Source organism: Triturus cristatus, chromosome 1_2, assembly GCF_964204655.1.
Source record: "Triturus cristatus chromosome 1_2, aTriCri1.1, whole genome shotgun sequence".
In the NCBI taxonomy this organism is placed as follows: domain Eukaryota; kingdom Metazoa; phylum Chordata; class Amphibia; order Caudata; family Salamandridae; genus Triturus; species Triturus cristatus.
This window is the reverse complement of record NC_140580.1, coordinates 11816791-11841495: the sequence shown is the minus strand read 5'-3', so window position 1 is coordinate 11841495 and position 24705 is coordinate 11816791. Positions and strand designations below refer to the sequence as shown.

Genomic DNA, 24705 nt, shown 5'->3' with positions numbered 1-24705 from the left:
CTCTATGGACCAAGATTATAAATAACTCCCTACGCCAAGGTTGCATTCCTGATACCCTCATAGCCGGGCAGGTATCCCCCATCCTAAAGAAACCTACGGCAGACCCTGCGAACTTAAGCAATTACCGCCCTATATCCACCATCCCTACCTTGGCCAAACTCTTAGAAAAATGTGTACACCTCCAGTTGGTAAGACATATTGAACATTTTAACCTACTCAACAAATACCAATCAGGTTTCTGTGCAGGTCACAGCACTGATTCAGCCATGACTCATATAATCAATGATGCTCTACAAATCCTAGATCAGAACGGAGCCTGCTTACTCATCTTGCTAGACCTTTCCTCGGCCTTTGATACAGTCAAACACGAAAACCTGATAGACCTTCTGAAACACAGAATGGAACTATCTGGATCAGTTCTAAATTGGTTCTCTTCGTTCCTCCAAAATAGATCGCAACGATTTAAGGTCAACCTCTCACTGTCCAAACCAGTCCCGGTCACGTTAAGAGTCCCTCAGGGATCTTCACTATCTCCGACACTGTTCAATTTATTCATGGAACCACTCACTGAAATTCTTAACTCATCTAACGTGCAATATCACATGTATGCTGACGACACACAACTATACCTTAAGATCCATACCCTAGAAGACATCAAAGCTCTCAACACAACTCTGTCCGAAAACCATCTAAAACTGAATGCCCTCAAAACCGAATTCCTCCTAATCGCTCCTCCCTCTCAAGTACCCAGAATGCAAGAATTGATCAAACACCTTACTGCACTCAACTGCCAACCTCTCATCATTGACTCAGCAAAATCGCTGGGAATTACACTGGACAGAAACCTCAATATGCAAAAACACATCAGCAACGCGACAAAAGTAGCAAAGTTTCAGCTACATACTCTGAGAAAACTGAAACCCTTCCTGCCGGAAAAGGAATTCAAACTGGCAGTACAAGCTCTAGTCATCCCAAGAATTGACTATGGGAGTATCTCTCTCTGCGGCCTGCCCAGAGCTGCAACGGCCCCTCTAAGAGCCTCACTCAACGCTGCAGCAAGACTTATCAAAGGCTCCAAAAGAAGCTCACACATATCTCCTGACCTAAAATCCCTTAATTGACTACCTTTTGAAGCTAGAATACATCTGAAAATAGCATGTATGATGCATAAAGCCATTCACCATAATGCAGCTAGCTATTTGGTACAGAACCTAGCGCCCTCATGTGGGGTTAGAGCCTCAAGAAGTGCTAAAACCCTTCTATTGAAACCGTGAAAATTCAACAAGAAGAAAACATATACCCGAACCTTTTCAGGGATGGCGCCCAGAATATGGAATGCGCTACCCCCAGAAACCAGACTTAATCCTTATACGGCATCTTTCAAAAAAGAAGTGAAATCGCTTCTCATGTCTAAATTCACTTGAGCATGGACTACGGTTATATTGCTACATACCATTTCTTCTTCACAGATCCTTTTATTGTATATTGGCCACTCAGGTCTCCTGGATACTGTAACTACATTTTGCTTGTTATGCAGTGAATGTTTTGTTATGCACCTAATACCCATGTATCTATCTATGATAGTAGTTTTTTTGTTTTTTTTAACATCAAGGACCAGCATTGAACCTTATGGTATTTTCTTTGTATTTATGTAACAAGGTCACCTACCCTGTAAAGCGCTCTGATACCCCCAAGGGTCTGGTTCGCACTAAATAAAACTTTAAAAATAAAATAAAAAATAAATGTGAAATGTAGAGGCAGAAACACCGAATCTCTAAATAAGGAATCGCTAAAAACAACGGATAACAACTAGCGATTCCTTATGTAGCGAAAATGCCACACCGACTCACTATTTAGCGATTAGCAAAATAAGGAATCGCTAAAAAAATTCGCTAAGGAATTTACATAAACTCGTTATTACCGAATCCTTAAAAAAATCGCAAATTAAGAGTCGCAAATTACCACAAACTCAAAGCAGGTGGTAACTAGGTGCACAGCATATATACAGCCCCAGAATGCATCAGCCTGAACACAATGGCGTCCCTCTATGTCATTGCAAGGTGGTTGTGGATACGAAATGCAGCACAAAGGATCTGGAGACGACAGGAACGTGTATACAGATTGTGCATCACCTTATTCCAACTCACAGAGGCTGAAATCCATGAGAGGTACAGGCTTCACCCAAACACCATTCTGTACCTGATTCAGGACCTGCACCCAATCCTGGAGCACCAGACACCAAGGGCACACGCAATACCTTCACATGTACAGGTACTCTGTTGCCTGTACCTACTGGCATCTGGCAGTGACCAGGGGGTAATAGCTGCGGCAGGTGAAATCTCACAGAGTTGCCTGTCGCGTTATCCAATTCCCCAGCACACAGGCAGAACTGCATAAGACAAAGATGGACTTTTATCAGAAGGCCCAGTTCCCACAGGTCATAGGGTGCATTGACGGGACACATGCCAATCTGCCCCCCCCTCTGCGACTGAGTACATCTACTGCAACCGCAAATCCACACATTCAATCAATGTACAGGTTATATGTGATGCTTCTCACATCATCACTGACATAGTTGCAAAATTCCCAGGGAGCACGCATGATTCCTACATCTTCAGGAACAGTGGGATCTATACCCGTCTTGCTGGGGGTGAATTTGGAGAAGGCTACCTGCTAGGTAAATCCATGTAACACACCCTGAAGTAGACATTTGATGCAACGATTGCTGACTGTGAATAATTTTCCTTTCTTTTACACTTAGGTGATAGAGCATATGCGGTGCATGCTTTCATCCTGACTCCATACCTCAACCCATCTACCCCAAGTGAAAGGAGATATAATGTGGCACATAAATCTGCGCGCAATGTGGTGGAGAATACATTTGGACTCCTCAAAAGCAGGTTCCGCTGCCTCCACAAAAGTGGAGGTGCATGGCAGTACTGGCCCCTGATCTGCTGCAAAATAATAGCTACATGTGCCATGCTGCATAACCTTGCCACAAAGAGGGGGACACCCGTGGAAATCAGCGAATCAGAGAATGAGGATGAGGAATGTCCCCAGCCACAGCACAGCACTGCAGGTGTCACAGCTTTACCAGATGGGAGACAGAGACGGGCAGAGATCACACACAACTATTTCTGAGTAAGTAATGAGACAAAGCTAGTAACTGCAATTGTGTGACGGTGTTTAATTGACCTTCAGTCAGGCAATTGGACAGCACACCGCAACACTATGATGGCCTCACAGTGCCTGGTTAAGCCAAACATGGCATAGTCACTCCACCATGCAACATCCCTAGTCCCATCATTGTGTCAAATGGGTTACGTCACCCACCACACAATGGAATGTGACGGCAGTGCTTATCTACTGTGCTCACGCGCAGCACTGCTGCGTTCAGCAGGCACACTGTCCTCCCCAGTGCTGTGTCCTGCGGCTGATCCGTGCCTATCACTGCGCCTCCTGGTCTCCTGTACTGGGGGGGTGATGCTTTTGAGGCTTGTTGCCTCCTCACTCTCAGCCCCAACCCCCGATCCTGTGGCAGCAATTTGGTTGGTCTGAAGCACCTCCAAGGCACTGGTGACTGTTACCAACCCCTGAGTGACATCACAGCTGCACTTCGCCATCTCCAATTGCATGGCCACTGAGCGCCTGCTGAGGACATGGGTGGCATTGCACAGCCTGTTAACTGCCTTAGTGTACCCTTCCAGTCTCTGTCTGTCCCTGTGCCTCGAACCACGGTCGCTATCAATATGGCTGCATAGCAGCCTAACAGCATCAGACATCTACCTCATGCCCTCAGCCATGGTGTTGTTGAGGCAGTATATGGCCTCGTTCATGTCGTTAATGTTTTTATTGTTTGCCACCATCTGGCGTTGCATTGCCCTCATTGTTTTGCCTTGCAGGCGCTGTACTTTAAGCATCTTCCCCTCCAGACCAGAAGACACTGGACTCCTCTACCTCAGGACTGTGTGCCCTTTGTCGGCGTCTTCGTGCACCTGTGTTGCCAACCTCCATGGGGGGACTGTGTTACAGATGCGTGCACATCATCATCCTATGGGGTCTGTTGTGCTCCCTGGCTCTCATCCTCTCTGCCCTCCATCTCCTGGAGGCTAACCACTGTATACCTCCTGGCTCGTGGTGGTAGTGGTGATGGTGGTGTGATGTCAGCAGGTGATTGGACATCCTCCTCCAGTGTGTTTTGCTCCCTGGAAGCCTCTTCTGTCTCCCCTTCTGCAGCCTGGTGCAATGTTTTGCCTGTGGATACAGGAAGTACTAGTACTCACTTGTCTGGCAGCATTTGCCTACAAATAAATTTCATGACTGCCAATCTAGCTGTCTGTCCCCTGCTTGCTTATCTATTGATGTGTGTGACATGCATATGCTTTTTGTGGACTGACTGATATGCTATTAGTTGATAGGGACTACATCTCCCATGATGCATTGCAGATTTTAGGCAAAACATGGTCTGGAGTGGGTTCATACAGGGGGATTGGGGTTAGAGAGGGGGCACAGCATGCTGTGCATGCATCTTACCTTGTCTGTTGGACCCTGTGGCTGAACTGTCCACGTCTCCAATGCCACTGACGCTCTCCGACTGGAGGGTGGACTCCACCATTTGTTCCAATGCAGTCGGTGCAGGCGCTGTTGATGTCCCCCCACCTGTCTTTCTGGCCTGTTCGAGACGTTCGGCAACCCTCTCCTTGGCACGTTTCCGGAGATCATACCAGCGCTTCTTAAGGTTCTCTGTTGAGTGATGGGTGACTCGGATGGCATTGATTTTTCTGCTGGATCACTAGCCAAATCTTCTATTTTTGTGACTCAGGGACGTGCAGGGATTTTTTACCGAAGAGCTGGTCGTGATCCTTCACCACCTCCTCTATAAGGACCTCCAACTCCCTATCACTGAACTTGTGTTTACGCTTTCTTTCTCCAGCATCCTTTCCCTTCTTCTGTGAGTCCATGGTTCTGTTCTGGTGTATCAGCTAGGTGGTAGCTTTGCAGTTCCTGTGCTTTTGCTCCTGCTCCCTGCCTCTCCAACTGCTTCAGGATCAGTGTAGCTGCATGGGTGTGGCCACTTCCTGGTTGTGAGGTCAACAGGAAGCACAGGATTGGCTGATTCACAGCTTTGCGATTTTTTGAAACACCAGATTTGCTAATTACCGATTCGGTAATATGGAATCGGCAATACCGATTCGGTAATGAGGATTCGGTATTTTTAATAGCGAATGTTACTGAATAGCTAACTTTTAGCGATTTTTTTTATCTACATAGCATATAACGAGTTCTTAATAGCGAATCAGTAAATTTCGCAATTAAGAACTCGCTATTTCGGTTTTACCTACATCGGGCCCTTAATGTTTTATTAATTACACGTTAAGCAGAGCGGCCATATATATATCATTTCATTTTTACCCAGTTGCGGTCGACACAGGGTAGTTAAAATGAGGTCCAGTTTCTATAGGAAAGGCATTTTTTTGTTTTTTCAAAAACTTTGGTGCCGTTTGTTGAATCTTTCATGAAATCTTCCACAAAAAGACTCCTCCACCTTAGCTCCTTCCTAGAACTTTTTGGGGGTGATCTGTCAAGTGGAGGTCAAGAAAATGGGTGGACCCCAAAACATGTTTTCCCCATTCACTTTTTCATATGAAAATTGAACTGTAATACCGCAATAACTGCTGTAAGGAATTTTGTCAAATTTAGCAGAAAGCTACAACCTGGTCTAGAAAGCTTGCTTTGTGTGATTTAGTGTAACCTGTTCAGTAATTTGAGAGCAATTACAACTCAAAAACGTTCTACATTTAACACCACAGAGGATCAAGCTGAGATCTGATTGGCTGCCACCACATCAACAAGGATGTGGCGGTAGCCATCTTAATACTAGAGGCTCAATTCTCAGTCATAAAAAAAAGGTTAAAAAAGACATAAGGGGAACAACATCATTTAAAAGGAGAGGGGGCACGTTGTCCCCTCCCTGAGCCTCCATAGCCCTGTTTGCCAGTCCCCTGTGGACAATACTAAATTAAAGAGGAAGTGGTGCTGCAAAGTTTTTTTTGGTAAGGACTCTTTAACCATTTGTAAAGTTTAGGAAGCTCCTAGAAAGTTGGAACTAAAAACTGGAAACTGACCTTAAAGATTGTGTCTACAAAAAGTCAGAATTGAACATTTGGAAGTAAGAAATACCTTAATTGTTATCAATGTTATAGCAAGGAACTCTGCCCTGCAATTAAGTTAAAATGCTCTTATGGCAGAGTGATAGGACATTTTTACCAAAGTATGTGGAAAAAAGTGTAAATCAAACTGTGAAGTATTTAACTGAATAGTCTGACTCTGAGCATTGCATTGATGAAGAATCAATAGGTCGTGAGGGTGTTTTGAGCACTGATTGCCCCATCCTAAATTCAGATCTGAAGTATAAAAACATATCTGCATGTTTGATGAGAATTGCAGGATTGAAATACTAATAGTCGCAGACTCTGGTTCACCCTATACTATCGTAGAGAAGTCCTTGTGGGGAAAAAGTTTGCATATGGGTTGGGGCGGCCAATAACTTGATTCCAACAGGTATTCATCCTCTAACCTTTACTGGGGAGAATATTCCCATGATAGGGCACAGGACCATAAGCTTGGAGTTTAAGCCTAGGAAGACTGGGGATAATTGGTATATAGCAGAAAAGGTACTCCCTGTCATGGTTCGGATTGACCAAGGAGCCTTAGGTGTTACTCTGGTTCCAAAGAGTAAGGAACAAGTGTTCTTGTTAGGGGTATCAGAAACAAAAATAGAAGGGAACATGGGAAGTTAAATGGATTTTCACACAGAATCTAACTTAAGGATACTCCAAACCTGTTTGTCACAAAGTAAGGAATATACCTTTAAGTTCTAGGGAGGAAGTAGTTCAAGAGTTGGATAAACTAGAACAGAACAGAATCAAAGAGTCTGTTGAGTGTGCAGAAAGGTTGGTTCCCCTTGTGGTTGCAAAGAAGGGAAACAGGCACATTAGGTTGTGCACAGATCTAAGAGATCTAAATAAGAACATTGTAGTGGATACATTTCCACCTCCAAAAACTAATGAGATACTGGCAAGAACCAAGCACATTAAATGGTTTTCCATGATTGATTTAAACTCCACAAATGACTAGATATCGCTTCATCCTATTAGTAGGAACCTTCCGGCCTTTATCCCCCCGTTTGAGTGTTATAGATTTGTGCTCATGCTGCTAGGCTTAGCAAACGTGTCTGATGCCTTCCAAATACCGATGAATAAGTATTCAAAGATCTTAGAAGGATAACTTATTTCCAAGATGATATAGTATTAATGGGAGAGATGAAGACGAACATGATCATAGGTTGGGGACAGTTTTGAGGAGATTGGCAAACAAGGGGTTGACTCCTCAATTGAAGAAATGTAAGTTTGCAATGGAATCTGTAATGTATCTGGGGCAAGAAGTTAGTGCAGCTGTGATTTCTTAAATGAAGGAGATTATTGTGTCCCTGAACCCACTTGTAAAGATGAGGTAAGATCCTTCCTTGGTCTGTCGGAGTTTTACTTCAAGATTAGAAGAACTTTGCAGAAGGAATTTGAAAGTTTAAAAAACAATATTTGCACTGCATTCTCTTAAAAGGATTTGATTCTACTGCTTGCAGAATGCTACCCGCTGACACTAGTAGGAGGGGACTGGGAGGGGTCTTATTGCATATCTTGGAGAATGGACTGGAGTGCACTGTGTCATTTGTTTCTCATTCTTTATCACCAATGGAAGAGAAACATTTTGTGAATGAGAGGGAGATGTTGGCTTGTGTATGGACTATGAAGAAATGTATGCAGTGTCTGTGGGGTTCGAGATTCACATTATGCATGAATCATAGATCATTAAAGTGACTTCCCGTATAGCCAGAATGTCCTTGAGACTTCTAGAATATAGTTATGATGTAGAATATTTACTGGGGAACAACAATAGGGTGGTGGGTTACTTGAGCAAATGACCTTTGTCCTTAAAACACCTTGCCTCAAGTGGCTGGCATGAATACTGTGTAGCGGTTTTGAATGAAGATAATGATGTCATTGTCAAGGAGGACTGGATATCTGGCAACCAAAGTGATGTTGTATTGTGTAAGAAGAAGAAGTACATTATACATGGTTGATAGAAGAAGGAGTTTGGAAAAAGGAGGAGCTAAAAATAACTGGCCCACATTCCAGTACAGCAGGAACACGAGGAGTCAATTGAACGTGGAATACATATGCAGCACTTTCTCCCCCAGCTTATAGTGAAGACAGATGGTTGAAGGACATCAATTAGGATAACAAGTGGTCGCACAGCCTGAGGGTCCTTTCATGGAACATTAGTGGATTTGTGAGAATCTCAAATTTAGAAAAGTAAAAAAAGGTATTGAATCAACATGAGATCATATGTCTGCCGGAAAACTGGCTGTGCAATGAAACACCAACAATCAATGAGTTTGTGCAGGTAAGCGAAGAAGAGTGAGCAAGGGTGCCCATCCTGGGGGTTATTAATTCTGATATCTACTAAAATAGTATAAAGGTATCTCAAATAGAATTGAAATGCAACTAGATAGCAGTATGCAGGGTGCAACTGCATAACCCTGAATTGAGATATGAATGTATGTTAATAATCAATGTGTACTTACAGGTTGGGAGAGCAGGAGAGTATGTGTCTCAATTTAGGAGATTTAAGGAGCATGTGGACTCCCTATGCTCAAACTTCAATAAAATATGATTATCCTGCTGGGAGATTTTAACCACAAATTAGATCCAAGAAAATCTGATCCTCTTTTCAAAGAGATATTGACCTCATTCCACATACATGCTGCCAGCATCCCAGCTGCTATGCTAACCATGTGTATTATCACACTCGGGACATTTTTGGACTCTAAGGGCTTATTTTGTGTAAATGGGAAGAGGGATCCAGATCGTCTGGCTCTCCAGACATTTAATATTGATTATATCTTTATGCATGCCTGGCTCTCTGATAAAATCAGGAGTTTCCAGGTAATGCAAGCGGGGGTAGTGACCATTATCCTCAAGCAATAGAAATAATTGTGGGAGAAAGTAGACCAAGGGAAATGGTTATAACTCTACAGATCAACTTTCCAAAGTGTCTCACCACTAGAATCTCAGAAGAAAGCCTAGAAAAACTAGGTAACTACCAGTAGGGCCAAGAGTTGCCTCAGGATCCTGCAAACTGTATTAAGTGGCATGAAAGCACAATTGGTCAGATGGCCCATTGCTTAAGGGTAGAAATAAATACAAGCAGGAAGCCGGGGGTCCAGGGCAACACAAGGAAAGCTAACGACTGGTATGATGGCAACTGTAGAAAGCTAAAGACCCAGATCAGGAAAGTCTTAAAACGAAGTTTGAGTATGGGGCATATGACAGCCTCCAGAACACTAAGAAATCATATCAAAAATTGACCAGAGATCGGAAAAGAGCATATAATGAGAGATGCTGGGAAAACCTGTTAGAAGCAATAGAAGCTAAAAATTTAAAAAAGGTTTTTGGAAACTTGTTCAACTGGGCAAAGGCAAGGAGACAGGGGTAATGAACTGTGTGATGTAAGAAGACGCATGGGTGGAATATTTAAAAAACATTTATGGGGGAAGGTCAGAGTTCAAGGGCACAAGTGTAATCCAATGGAGGGTGGGTAGATGAGGACTTTAGAACTCAGTTCTAGTGGGTCAATACTAAAAACATCATATCAACACTGGTGTTAACTGGAGCAGCGGGCCCTGATAATCTCCTGGCTGTTATAATTAAGACAAGGCCTGACTGGCGGGCAGAATTCCTTCACCTGGCATTTCAAGGAATTCTAGCCACAGGGCAGTTCCCAGACAACTGGAAAGGGTCTATCATTAGACCAATACACAAGACGAGGGCCACGAAGGTTCCCAAGAACTACAGGCTAATTGACCTACTTGATGTGGGTGAAAAACTGTTTGCAAAAATCATCTTAGATAGCCTTATATTGTACCCCTGGAACAAGGGTGTTTTAGGGAAGGCCATTCCACGATAGACTACTGTTTCTGTTTATGGTCCCTGGCACAGAAGTCGGTGGAGGAAAGGGGCAGTTTATTCTGCTGTTTTGAATATTTCTGTGCTTCATTCAATCTGGTGGACTGGAGATTGTCTTTGGAAAACATTGGGGAATCAGGGTATCCCTAGGAGTCTCCTGGTTTTAATAGAAGAGCTGTATTCACATAATTGGGCACAGTGAGGGGACACTGACCCAGAAAATCCCAATCAATAACGGTTTGAGACAAGGATATGTTCTGACCCCTCACTTTTCTCCCTGTTTATGGCTGATTTGCTGGTAGTTCTAGCTGCAGCTAAGGGCGTCACACCCAAAACGAATGGGAACCATAGAGCATGTCTCCTGTACGTGGACGATCTTGCGATTATGGATTTAACAGAGATTGACTTGCAAAGTAAGTTGGGCGTGTTCTGGGAATATTATAACTGCAAAAAAACTTGTAGTAAACATGGAAAAGACTAAGGTTCTGGGTTTAGGAAAAAACGGTAAGGTTTGTTTGGCACTTGGGTCATAACAAATTGGAATCTGTAAATAAATATAAGTACTTTGGTGTATGGTTTGAAATGAATTTAAAGTGGAATACCCATATCAGATCACACAAGGTACAAGCACTTGCATCAGTAACCGGTCTGAAAAAGTTTAATAGAGATTATGGAGAGATATCCCACTGACCAGTTTTAAAAGCCTATGCTGCCATGAGCTGCATGCCGTTTCAGTATGGGGCTGAGATGTTAAGCCTAAGTGGCAAAAGTTGCTGAGAATCTGAGAAGGGGGAATGCTTGAAAAGATGACTGACCCTGCCAAGGTCCACAATGATTCAGGAAGTAACAATGGAAATAGGTATGACATCATAAAGTTACTTGCCACGGGCGGCAGTGGTGAGATTCTGGCAACGGTTGAATGGTGGAGAAAGGCAAAAGGTATCATTATGGTATAAAAAGGAGATCATGGATAGCAAATTAAGATGTGCCATGGGCGCCAAGAAAATAGGGAAGAAACTAAGTGTTAGGTTATGTACCCAGAATTTGCCTTTAGAAACATCGAGGAGTGAACTCCGAACTTTAACAAAGGAAATCTCTAGTGAACACGACAGACAGTATCTTAAGGGGAAGCCTTCAGCCCAGCTTATGCCTAGTTCTTGGAATAAGGAAGAATGGTTCCCTTATGTGGGCTTATTACATAACCGGACACTCCGATATGAATTGTTAAGGTTGCAGGTGGATATGAACCCATGTTATAGTAGTGACAAGGTACAAATTATAATGATGGATGCAGCGGGTAAATGTACGTGTGGCTTGGGTGTTAAATGCGATACTCTACACATCCCTATGGATTGTTTAAACGTTTTGCCTCTTCGGAAAGACATTTTAAGACCGCTGCTTCTAAAATATGGTACTGCTAACTGTGTGCAAGCAGTGACACTGTTAATAGACAAGTGCTATTTGAATGTTGCTTGTGCTTTAGGGAGATTTATGATCGCTGTAAGGGAATTTCTTAATGGATTTATGAAAAGGATCCTTTTTTTAAGTTGCTTTTATCCTTTGTATGGCGATACAAGTGTCTGCTCCATAAGCGGTGATATGATCTTAATCTGTATATTTTTACGATGCCAAGTTTTAGGAATTGCATAATTGTTTTTTATTGGTTACAAATGTTTTATGATATTTCGCTGTATGTATACATTTTAGGGTAATTGATTTTTTGTGTGTGTTTTATATTATTTAAAGACTAATGGTCTAAAAACATTTTCTTGACTTGACTTGATATACATGGTTGGTCTGGCAAAAGTAAGCTAGCAGAAGAATATAAGGAGTTCTGGGAACTTCACAAAAAACTATCTGTGTGTGATCATGGATTCCTCCTGAGGAGTGATAGGGTGGTGTAGTTTCTCCAAGCAATCTTAGGCAAAGGATTTTGTGCATTGAGCATGAAGGGCATATGAGCATAGTAAAATAAAAATAAAACAGTGATATCCCCATATTGGTGGCCATAAATAGATTCTGGCAAGGTGCAATTTGTGAGATTGTGTGAACAATGTGTTAATTCTGACAAATCTCCATCTGTTTTCAGGCCTCCTTTAGGTCTTATGGAATGTCTGAAAAATCCCTGGGAGGTGTTAACTGTGGCTATTCTTGGTCCTATTCTAAACTCTAAGGGAATACCTAAGTATATAATTGTACTCATTGACATGTATTCTAAATGGCCTGAAATTGATATTAAAACTAAAGTCGATTTTGCAGTGGTTGTCTCCTTCCTCAAAAGAGTTTTCTTAAGAGAAGGTATTCCCAAGTCTCTGTTGAGTGACAATGGTCCTCAATTCACAGCTGAGAAGTTGAAGGAAATGCTTGTAAGGAAACGTGTTAAACCTAAACACACTTCCTTATATCACCCTGAAGGGAACCAATCAATCAATAAACTCAGATTTGTAGAGTGCTGCTAATCACCAGTGTGGGTAACTAGGCCCTGGGTTTATGCTGGGATCGGTTGAAAAGCCAGGTCCCTTTCTGAATTCTGGGAAACAGGACGATGACTGGAGATGCAGGGGAAGGTCCTTCTAGGACTTGGTGGCAAGGTAGGAGAAGGATCATCCTCTGCTGTTGCTTCGGCAGATGCGGTCCTTTGAGCAAGGCCAAGGGAAGCATGGATTGGTAGACGTTTCGGCAGTTGTTAATGTATGCTGGTCCTTGGTCATAAAGAGGTTTGTTGGCAAGTATCATCTTTTCTGGATGGGAAGACAGTGGAGGCTCCTGACGTGAGGGATGATGTAAGTCCAGTTGGGGAGGTCCAGAATTAGTCTGGCAGCTGAATTCTGTTTTAGCTGAATTCTGTTTTTCTTTAGTCTCTTTAGGAGTTGGGTGGTGAGTCCTGAGTACAGTGCATTGCCATAGTGCAGCTGGCTGAGGTCTAGGGCTTGGCTGATGGCTTTCCTTGTGTTCACGGGGAACCATCTGAAGATTTTTCATAGCATGCAGAAGGTGTTCAAGCAGGCAGAGGTGACTGCATTGATCTGGCTTTTCATTGTGAGTTTGCTGTCCAGGATTATGCCAAGGTTGCAGGCGTGGTCTGTCAGCGTGGGTCTGAGTTCGGCGTGCCTTCATATGTCATTCCATGGCGAGGTGTTGGTCCCAAAAATCAGCACTTCAGTCTTGTCTGCGTTGAGCTTCAGTGAGTTAGTCTACATCCAGTCAGCGATGCTTGTCATGTAGCTGTGGAAGCTGCTCCTAGAGGTGGAAGGGTCTTCTGAGAGAGAGAGGATGAGTTGGGTGTTGTCTGCATGCAATATGACATTGATGCCATGGGTTCTGACAATGTTGGCCAGGAACGTCATGTCCATGTTGAACATAGTGAGACTGAGTGTTGAGCCTTGAGGGACGCTGCTGACGATGATCTTGGATTCAAAAGTGAAGGGATTCTCTGGGTACATCCTGAGAGGAAAGATGCGATCCATTTGAGGGCATCTCCCTGGATCAATCAATCAGGGGATTTGTAAGTGCGCTACTCACACATGAGGGTCTCAAGGCACTGGGGGGGGGGGGGGGGGGGTGAGCTGCTCCCTATCAGTCGAAACTTGATCACTGTGGCGGAGTCTCTTGATAAGGGTGTGTTGGGATATGGTATCGAGCGGTGCTAAGGAGTCAAGGAGGATCAGAGCTGCTGTTTCTCCATGGTTGAGGAGGGTCCTGAAGCCATCAGTGTCAATGTTCAGGGCAGTCTCAGTGCTTTGGTTGGCCCAGAAACTGGATTGGGAGGAGTCCAGCAGGTTGTTTTTCTCTAGGGGTTCAGTGAATTGGTGGTTGATGGCCTTCTTGTGGACTTTGGCTGGGAAGAGGAGCAGCGAGATGGGGATGGTAGTTCTTGGGTTCGCTGGGGTTGGCGGAAGGTTTCTTGAGGAGGGGTCTGACTTCTGCTTGCTTCCATTGATCGGGGGAGGTGGCTGTGCTGATGAATATGTTGAGAATGGCAGTGAGTTTGCAGCAGAGTGTAGTGCATTTTGGAAAGTAAAGGATAAACTATCTGGGTCCAAAGTGATAATGTGGAGAGGGGACAGAATTGTACCTCTGGTTGAGTACGCGAATGTGTTGTAAAAATTGGACATAAAGGACATGGTGGCATTTCAAGTAATAAATGAAGAATTAAGTAAATTAAGTAAAATGCTAAGGTGGACGATTGGGTCAGGAATTGTAAGGCTGTGGCAGAAACTTGCTGTTGATTTTATGGGTCCTTTTTCCACACTGTTGTCTAAGGAGAATTATGCAATAGTATTGATTGATTATTACTCCAAATGGCCAGAGGAAAGGATGGTGAATAGTATTTGCACAGGAGAGTGCTCTGGAAGTGCTGATTTCGGATAATGGGGTGCAATTAACGTCTAGTAAAATGCAAAGATTTTTTGTAGAATCTGCTATTAAGCATAAGAAAACATCATTATATCACCCAGAAATAAATGCTCAGGTCAAATGTTTTAATACAATGATAAAGGAGGCCCTCCAATTGGCTTTGCTGCCGGAAAAGCTTAAGAGGAAAGATTGTTGTCCTACAGAGTTACCCAGCATTTATTTATTGACAGGTAAAATACCTTTCGAATTAGTAAGAGGAAGGAAACCGTCCACCAAGTTGGTATCCTGGTGCTTAAAGAGGAGGAATGAGAAAATAAGGATTGGGAAACGAGATCACAGTATGAAAAGGAGGGTGTGGCATCTTAGTGTTCTATGCCTGTTGCTATGTACTATAGAATGTTATGATGTAAATAGCAGAGTCTGTTCATTGTTAGCTGAGGACTGTAACCTGAAGCAGCTGCTTGTAGTTGCTGTCCGTGGATGGGATCCTTTCTTAGGAATAAACCTACTATCAACATGAATATGGTGTACCCTCTTTATTACACTTGGCGACTGAGGATGGCTATGGAAGGATCTCAACACTAAAGCAAGAAGGACTTTCATTTGATCAAGATTTGTTCTTCTACTTATCAAAGGTACTGTTTTAAAAGTTTTTTTAAAAACAAGAAGAAGGGAGGAAAATCATCTTTCCGCTAATGTTATTTCTGGCCGTTAGACTTGCTTCTCTGTTAATTGTGTGAGAGGCTGGACTCCTGCGAAGCACCGCTTCTGATGCGCTTTATAAATCCTCATGCTATTTGATGAAATACACCCCTGTTAAACATCGCTCCTGTTGTGCTTTGAAAACTATAGCATTTTTGGTGACATCGTGGTATCCTATCAAGAGCAATCTTTCCTTCGCTTAACACGGCCTTTGGTAACGGTTGGTCAATGGAGGAGTGAAACGATATTGTTTTCCATTGAATCTACACGCGCCTTACCTTGGAACTCCAACACTTGGCGCTCGAGCGGCGTTCTTCTTGGCATGCGCTGCGGGTGATTGTGGCTGGCAGAGGTTGACTGACGTTCTCTTTACTCTGCCTCATTCTTCTCAACACTGTGTTCGAGCCGTGTCTCCCCTGGGCTTCACTTCCATTGTTGCTTCACGCTTAACACGTCACTCCGTCACGAAGCGTCCGTTGTCACGGCGACCTTCACGCTTCATACGTCGACGTGACGGCCATTTTGGGAAACTGCATAACAACGCTATGAATTTACTTTAATTGGTGCAAATGACGAAACGTTGCTCTGGGATACAACGAAGCGGACGCTAGCATTATACTTCAACTACACAGGTACTTCCTTGTGTGTCATACCAGTGATACACACACTAATGATTCAATGAAGCGGACGCTGGTGTTATACTTCAATTTCTCTGCCTAACACCACAGGTATTTCCTCGTGTGTCACACCAGTGATACACACACTTTCAATTAACACAACATTACTCTTCAACAGTGACACACTCACTTAAGCGGTAAGCCAGTGGTGGAATAAGGAATATTATTAATCCTCATCGTTACATTGTGTGTCCAGACAGTGACACACACACTTTGCGAGTTACTACCACAGTACAATTATTTATTTCATAGATTTTGGGGTATGTCTGATGTGTAATGCTTAGTTAAGCAATCTGAGTGTCTCAATAATTTTCATTTTGTTAACATTTCTTATACAGCATGCAGAATGTAACTGCACCTCCGTTTTTCTTGTCATCTCCTGGAGACCCACCCATTAGATGGCAAAAATGGCGCAAGGTGTTTGAGCGATATGCTAGGGTATGTGGGGCTTCGTTAGGTCCGGAAAGGAAAACAGCGTTACTACTTCATTGCTTAGGCTCAGAAGGTCAAGACGTATTTGACCATCTTCCTGAGCTTGAAGATCGTACCCTCAATGAATATGAGATATGCATGGCAAAATTGGACAAACACTACTTGCCAAAGGTCAGCACAATACTAGAGAGGTACCATTTTGGTCGCAGATCGCAATTAGACGAAGAGAGCATTGAAAATTATATAACTTCTCTTAGGAAGCTAGCCTCCTCTTGTAAATTTGGTGCCACTCTAGATGAGCGAATACGAGATCAATTTATGTTGGGCTGCAACATTGAAAAAGTTAGAGAAGAGCTATGGCAGAAGGATGAACCGACACTAGATGATGTGGTAGTCATCGCTAAAAGGATTGAACATTCAATAAAATGTGTAGATGTTATTAAGAAAAATGGTGATGTTAAAGGGAAAAGTTCAGTCCTAGCAATCAAAAGTAACATGAAAGAAGAGGTAGAACACAAAGAGGTCAAGAAGAGAGGAGTATTCAATGAGCCACAGAGTAAATTCAACTTGTCTCTAGTCAAATGCTTTCGCTGTGGGAAAACGGGTCACTTTGCTAATGATAAACATTGTCCCGGTTGGAAAGCCACCTGCACCAAATGTAAGAGGAAGGGACATTTATCCATAGCATGTAAAGGGAAAAATTATAAAGGCAAGATCAATGAAGTTGATTATGATGTGGGTGATGATTTTGTAACTTTTGAAGATGTAGACTGCGGTCAAATTCAAGTTCAAGTCATACAAAATGGGGAAAGTAAAAATTGTCCGACGGATGAGATTCTTGTTGAAGGGAAACCAACTAGAGTCCTTTTCGATTCTGGGGCCAAAATCACCATAATATCAAAGGCATTCTATCTCAAAGAGATGAAACATAAAACTAAGGTTTTTCATCCAGACATTAGACCGTATGCCTATGGTGGTGAACCAATACACTTATTTGGCTATTTCTGGGGTCTAATAGATTACAAGAACAGGCTAACTAAAGCAAAAGTGTACATTTCACAAAAGGGTGATAGCATACTAAGTTGGTTTCACCAAAAAGATTTGGGAGTGATATTAGATCCTAATTCCTCACCATCTATCATTCTAAAAGAAAATTTCCAATCTAAGTCTATCTCAAGCATCCATCAAATTTCTGACAATGAATTCTCACACATGTTGAGAGAGAAATTCCCTAATGTTTTTTGTACTAATTTAGGTTGTCTCAGAGGTTACGTTCACCACATTCGCTTGGTCAAGGATGCGAAACCTGTTTGTTGTAAAGTACGCAATGTCCCTGTTGCTGTTAGGGATAAGGTTAAAACTGAGTTGGTGAGACTTAAAGCAGAGGGGGTTATTGAGGAAGTTGAGGCAACGCAATGGGTTGCTCCGGTAGTGGCTGCACTTAAACCTGATGGCTCTCTCCGTTTGTGTGTGGACCTCAGAGAATTGAATAAGAGTGTAATTGTTGATCGGTTTCCTTTACCAAAAATAGCTGACATGTTAATGTTGTTAAAAGGGGCAAGAGTGTTCAGCACACTAGATCTGAGATCAGCATATCATCAGATCAGATTAGATGAAGACTCAAAAGATCTGACTGCTTTTGTTACTCCTTATGGAACATACAGGTTTCTTAGGCTTCCGTTTGGTTTGGTATCAGCTGCGTCTGTGTTTCAGAGGGCTTTGGAGAATGTGTTGGAAGGCCTAAGTGGCGTCAGAATTTATCAGGATGACATATTGATCTTTGGAGTGGACAATAAGGAACATGATACGAGACTCTTAGAGGTGTTGAACAGACTTAATGATTTTAGATTGACTGTTAAGATTGACAAATGTAAATTTAGGAGAAATTCAATTGATTATCTTGGTCACACTATCTCGGAAGGTGGTGTATTACCGAAAGAGGGTTTGATCACCTCGATACAGAAAATGGCCTCTCCAACTAATAAGGAGGAATTGATGAGTTTTTTGGGTATGGCAGAATATTATAGTAAGTTTGTTCAAGATTTTGCCTCGTTGTGTGTGAATATGAGAGCTTTATTGCGCAAGGGTTGTGAGTTTGTTTGGAATGAGGCGTGTGAAAAGGAGTTTTGCTTTCTTAAAGAAAAGTTAAACTCAGCCCCCAAGTTAAGCAGCTTTGACCCAGACAAAAAATCGATTCTAATAACTGATGCCAGTCTGAAAGGGCTGGGAGCAGTTCTTCTTCAAAGGACAGGTGGCAAGGATGACGTTATTCTATTTTTGTCAAGGAGTTTAAGGGGCGCAGAACAGAGATACTCCGTAGTGGAAAGAGAGGCTCTAGCAATTTACTGGTCTGTGAAGAAACTCAAGAACTTGCTGTGGGGTAGTGTTTTTGAAGTTAGGACAGATCACAAGCCGCTGTGCGAAATTTTCAAGAAAAAGGGCATTGATGCTGTCTCTAGTAGAATCACTAAATGGGTTGTAGGTTTACAAGACTATAATTTTGACATCAAGTATCTTCCTGGCGTAGAGAACAAAGTGGCTGATGCACTTTCTCGCCTTGTGCTTAAAGATGAAGTAGAGGATGAAAATGAGAATGAGCAAGATGCGGAATTAGTGTGTGTTATTGAAGAAAACATCGTTGACAAAGTAAGATGGGAGGAAGCTCTTCAGGCTGACGGTGATTTAAGGAAAGTTCTGGAGTGTATTAATGCAGGCTGGAGAGTTAAACCTAAAGGCAATGAGATCTTAGAGAGGTTTTGGCATGTTAAGGACCAACTGTCGGAACAGAATGGTCTCCTTGTTAGAGGCATGAGACTTGTCCCTCCAAGTTCCATTAGGGAAGAGCTAATTTCATTGGCACACATAGGACATTTAGGAATTTCCAAAACAAAGGAAAGACTGAGATTAGCCTATTGGTGGCCCGGAATGGATTTACAGATTGAAAGGAAGATTAGGGACTGTATTGATTGTGCGTTAAGTGAGAGAGTAGCCAAACCTAAGGTACAGCCCATGGTCATAAGAGATCGTCCGGATGGACCCTGGAAAGAGGTAGGGTTAGACATCGTTGGTCCCATTTGTCACGCTAGTACAGAGTGGTATATACTGGTTCTTGTTGATTTTTATTCCAGGTGGCCAGAAATAGCTATCACACATGGAATTGAAACGAAACATGTCATATTGTTCCTTGAAAAGCTCATTGCTAGGGAAGGAATACCTGGCTGCATTCTTACGGACAATGGTGTCCAATTAGTTTCTAAAGAAATGGAAATATTCTTGTCAAAACATGGCATTAGACATAAAAAATCCTCACTGTATCACCCAGAAACGAATGGAATGGTTGAGAGGTTTAATCGTGTGCTCAAGGAAACCATTGAAATGGCTAAGTCGTCTAATGTAGACTGGCGTCCGGAAGTTAGGAAGAAGGTAGAAGTCTATAGGTTGTCACCACATGCTGTCACCAAGAGGACACCTTTTGAGCTCTTTAGAGGTAGGTGTGCCAATACCATTGTTACTCCCCCATGGGTTAATGACATGCAACCAGGCAGATTTAGTGAAAATGAGAAAAGTGATTGGCGACTGGCAGAATCAAAGAATATTGAATATAGGAAAAAAGTTCATGATTTAAGGAAAAATGTGAAAGAGACAGTGGTCAAGGTAGGAGATTGGGTTTTAATAAAAAATCCTTCAAATAAAAAGGGTGCTACAGCATTCTTGAAGCCAATTCAAGTCATTAAGATTTTCAACAATGCTGTTAAGACTGCTGATCACCGCATTTGGAATTTGAACAGGGTGGTGGTGGTTAGAAAAGAGTTTGCTTCTAAGTCTAACCAAGCCCCTAGCATGTCTGATCCAACCCACAATGCACCCAATGTAATTCGGAAGTCCTCCAGGGTTTCTCGTTCTCCAAAATATTTAGATGATTTTGTCAAGTAAGTTATACCAGATTGCTTTCCTGTTTTGCTGTAAGTATGTTCTTACACTATGTAGTTTACTTTGTTCTTTTACAAATGTACATTTGTTTTGTTATTTATTAGGAAGGGAGATGTGTGGCATCTTAGTGTTCTATGCCTGTTGCTATGTACTATAGAATGTTATGATGTAAATAGCAGAGTCTGTTCATTGTTAGCTGAGGACTGTAACCTGAAGCAGCTGCTTGTAGTTGCTGTCCGTGGATGGGATCCTTTCTTAGGAATAAACCTACTATCAACATGAATATGGTGTACCCTCTTTATTACAGAGGGTAGGGAGGTTGCAAGAACAGATGGAACAGGAACGAAATCGTAATACTAGTGGCCTGTGAATATGATTGTAGGTGTGAAGAATCTCAGATTTGTTGAAAAATGTGCTGCTAATTGGTCAGAACTTATTGAGGGTGAGGAAAGTGTTGGGTAGTGCTGTGGAGTTGGAAGATGGTAGACGATGGAATTTACATCGAGTAATCTTATGCAATGCAAAGGGCGGCAGTATTACATTGTAGGATGGTGGGGAAGGTGAGTCTGGCGAGGGTAGTGGTTACATTTTGGTAAAGGAAATGGGTGGTGATATATGGAGACGTGGTGGTGAGGTCGAAGGAAGCGGCAATGGGGTGAGTGGTAGTGTAAGAGTGCCTGGAGGTAACGATGAGGTACGACAGGGGGTAAGAGTGAGGAAAACTCCATCTCGGTTTGATGATTACCAATTAGGATAATTATCTTCACAAGATTCTTTGTTATTATTTTGTATTATCTTGAAGTCTTTCAATATTTTTGTAACTGTTAATGATTAGTTATGTACATAGCTTTGTTGTGTTTTAGGGGGGAAGATGTGTGGGATAGTGACAGAATGCAGGCAAAGTTAAAACGTGGAACGTGAAGTGTTGTGAGGTGGGTTCTAAGGCTGGCAGGCAGTTGCTGGTGGCAAGTGTCTATGCCGCAGGCTGGTGCCGCTCGTTGCTATGTTCATTTTAATAAATAAAGAATTACAATCCGCTTACCGTGTTATGGCCCAGATGCTTCTCAATATACTAACACCTAATTTCACGCTATATCACCCCATCCCCTCTCAATATTTATGCACATTTGTACCTCATCCTGAAGCTCCTTCTGCAGTTAATTCTTCCTCCCCTTTTTTCATTTTTGTCTGGCCACCTTTGCGTCTCAGAACAGCACGTCCTCTTTGTGTTACAGTTTGACATTACCTTGATGACTCATCTTCCACCTTTTTACTCTCCGCACCTATTGCTTCTTATCCTTCAATCTCTGCCCCCATCTTGAGTGCGCTCTTGTGCACTTGTAATTACTTTATGGTGTACATCGCTCATCCTAAGGGCAGATTCGTAGCTGCTTCTCGTTTCACATCCACTCCTTTCTACGCCCCTTTACCCATGACTGCCTTTCTCATTGGAGTCGTGGTCACACACATTATCTTGGGTCCAATTGTTATGTAGACTTTTTGATCAATAGATTTTACAGGTAATGTTTAAAGCTTAAAAGAATGATGTATTTCATTAGCATTTTATTTACGCAATAAATAGTGCATTTGTAATTACGCCGATATAAACATTTTAGTTAGTCAAATGGGTTGTTTGAGCTTTATCATACACAAACATAGATTAATTAAAAGGGTTTGCAAATGTTTTGCCCACTCTCACTTTATTCCTCCTTATTTCATCCCTTACATTCGTACATTGTAACCTTCCACCACGACCATCTCTTCGACCTCTTTCTCGTTCTTTCCTCCTTCTGCCCTCCATTTAGTCTCTTCCTTTCTTCCTCCTCCCCGCCTCTTCCTCCCTAGTCGTCTCTCCCCAGGGTTTCCACAAGCACTTTTACCAGGAATCGTCTTCTTGTTGAGCTGTCACAGCAGAGTGGGTCACGAAGCACAGATCTTAAAGCACGCCTTCTTCGTCTTACCCTTCACATCTGATTCTCGCACACGTGCGAGCAGTGCACGAAAGCTTCACAGAGCTCGAAATACTGTGCTCTTTTGGTAGAAAATTACATTCTTGTCTTACAATTGACGCAAACGCCTACAAGTGATTCATTTTCCAGTGGGCGCTTTATAAAATATGCCATTGTTCAACCATCAGATGAGACACTTTAGAGGGTGCTGTGGATGGGGGCAGGGGCGTTTGCTTCATTATTAAATCAAACATAACAGCAAGAGGGGAAGAAAAAGGTGGGGGCTGATGTATGGCGGGGCACCGACCCCCTCGCCTGCTCTCCCTGTCGGGGCGCGCTCCGCCACGTCATCATGACGCGTGGACGCGCCGCATAAGGGATTGGCTCGAAGGGGCTCCCCTTTTGGCCCGGAAGCGATTGAGTCGCTTCCGGGTCAAGGGGGAGCAGGGGTCAAGCCGGTTAGAACCGGCCTGGCCAGGATTAAGGTTTCAAAGGCTGGGGAGCGCGGGAGTCGGTCTCTTTTTCCCAAGCTCCCAGGTCTGTCTCACCCAGCCTCTAGGAGGCTGTACACTTTTTCCGTTTTTTCTCGTTACAGGTTAGAAGCAGGCGGCAGACGAGGGCGATTCGTTTCCTTTGGTTCGGAGCGGAAGCGGGAGCTGGCGTGGACGTGCTGTGTATGGAGCCAGCAGATTCCTGGTTCCACGAGGCGGAAGAGCAGCGCATCTGGGATTTAAGTAAGGCGCGGGTACCGGCGAAGGTAGGGCGGGTTGTCACAGGACGCGCGGCAATAAAAAACGGAATTGTGGAAGGATTTTAGCATTTGCTCAGAGCGGCGCATTGGTGCGATAAAAGAACTCGAAGGAGATTCTGTGCAAATATTCACATAACCCGTGTTGCTTTGTGGCTCACCTCGGCAGGACACAGCCTCTCCAGCCCTGCAGACTAGGGTTGTAGTCTTGGGTCTGCTAGCTGGACTTGTTGAAAAATAAGCAAAAACTGTCATTTCATTAAAAGGGCAATAGGCAGGAGGTCGCATTTTTGGCAAGAAAAGGCTCGCATTTCTTTGTGACACTGGCAATTTTGTGATTCTGGCCAAATTATATGAGCTTCCTCAGTGCCAGGGGGCATTTAGGGGGTGTTTATAGTGATATCATATAGCAAGGTAACTGTGTGTGGCACCTAGGAACTAATCCGGTGAATATCACGACTGTAAGAGTTGGATCCAAGTTTTGTTGTTTGTGTGTCCATAACATACGCTAACCTGGTTTTTCATCATAGGAGTACATAGCAGGGTGCTTTTCATACTAAACCAGCAAGAGGCGAGGCAAAGGACATCGCTGTAAGGGGACACAGACAGGCCTGCACTTCACTGTTTCTGTGGGCCGCCGGGCTAGAGTTCGCTCGCCCACCACACAGGCTAGCAGGTGTGGCGCGGTCCCAGTTGCTTGGTGCTTGCGGCCAGTTTGTGTACCCCCAACGTGCAGGTAAGGACCTGGATAGGTCCCATTTAGGTAACGAATAGCATTGTGCTCGCAGGTGTTATTGCTGATCAGTGTGTAGGTTACCTGGCAATTGTTGGCCCAAAAAATATGGCTAGTAAACGTGGTGCAAAGCGTTCCCGCATGGAATATATGTTGGAATCTATGCTGCGTAGGATGGCGACAATGGATAGGAGATGGGGAAAGGTACAGCAAATGGGGCATAGCCTGGCAGAGCTCAGACAGAAGGTAGATGACCAGAGTGGCCCACCAGGCAGGCCCAAGCGAATGATAGTGACCCCAAAACCCAGAGGGGAATTGGACTCACTCCCCAAGCGGACGAGAAACAGGAAGGGGAAGAATCAAGACCCCACACCAAGGCAGCCTTTGGGGGAGACTCCTTCTGGGGAGGGTCCCTCAGGAGTTCCAGTCACACCAGTGAGCCCTATACCTATACCTGAGATAGCGCCAAGTGTCACATTGACCCCTGTGCCTTCCCCGCCTGTGCCTACACCAAGTTCGGTGCCTCCAGCATCTATCCCGGTGGTACCAATGATAATCCCTGTGGTGCCCACACCTAGCCTCACGTCATCCCCGGGGGTTCCGGTCCTGAATCCAGTGGCCCCCACCCCGGTTTTAGCACCAGCAGAGGTTGGTGAGGTCCCGCCAGAGTTGGCAGCGCAGATAGCGGCAGTCCTCCCATGGTTAGGAAAGGGGGGAATGTTACCATCTTCTGTGGGCGCAAAAGAAGTAGGGGAGGACACATTAGCGGAGGCGCAGAGCATGGTGGCAAGGATTGTGGCTGCCCAAGCGGGGTGCCAAGACCAGGGCCAAGTACTACCAGTCTACCCCAATCAGTGCAACAAGAGAGCGGCATTGGAAAAGACAAGATGGCGGAGGTGGCATTGCCATTGCTGGGCGCGGGTGTACTACCTTCTAGGCGGGAGCATTTAGCAAGGCATACAACACGGGAGGTGAAGGAATTGATATGGTCTGGTGCTTATGTCAATATGTTTTCTTTACTTGTGGATAACAGGGAAATGGAGAATGCCAAGAAGCAGAAGGATTGGATGCTTCCCAGTGAATGGCATGTTGAAATGTTGAAATTCAGGGTGGAGGAAACCCTGACCAATTGGATTAGGGTTTCTCAGTATTT

The 24705-nt window shown here is 43.6% G+C and overlaps 1 protein-coding gene across 2 annotated transcripts in view; it reads right to left on the bottom strand.

Moving 5' to 3' along the window:
- The window catches only part of LOC146866631 (uncharacterized), a 457856-nt gene extending 435439 nt beyond the window's left edge, over positions 1 to 22417 (bottom strand). Inside the window, exon 1 of one of the 2 annotated variants that reach the window (XM_085600089.1) lies at positions 21849 to 22417. In XM_085600089.1, coding sequence (XP_085456215.1) covers positions 21849 to 21923 — 75 coding nt within the window. In that variant the 5' untranslated portion in view covers positions 21924 to 22417. The remainder of the gene's footprint in view (positions 1 to 21848) is intronic. The other variant, XM_085600094.1, reaches the window with a different exon arrangement.
- Between the last annotated feature and the right edge of the window lie 2288 nt (positions 22418 to 24705).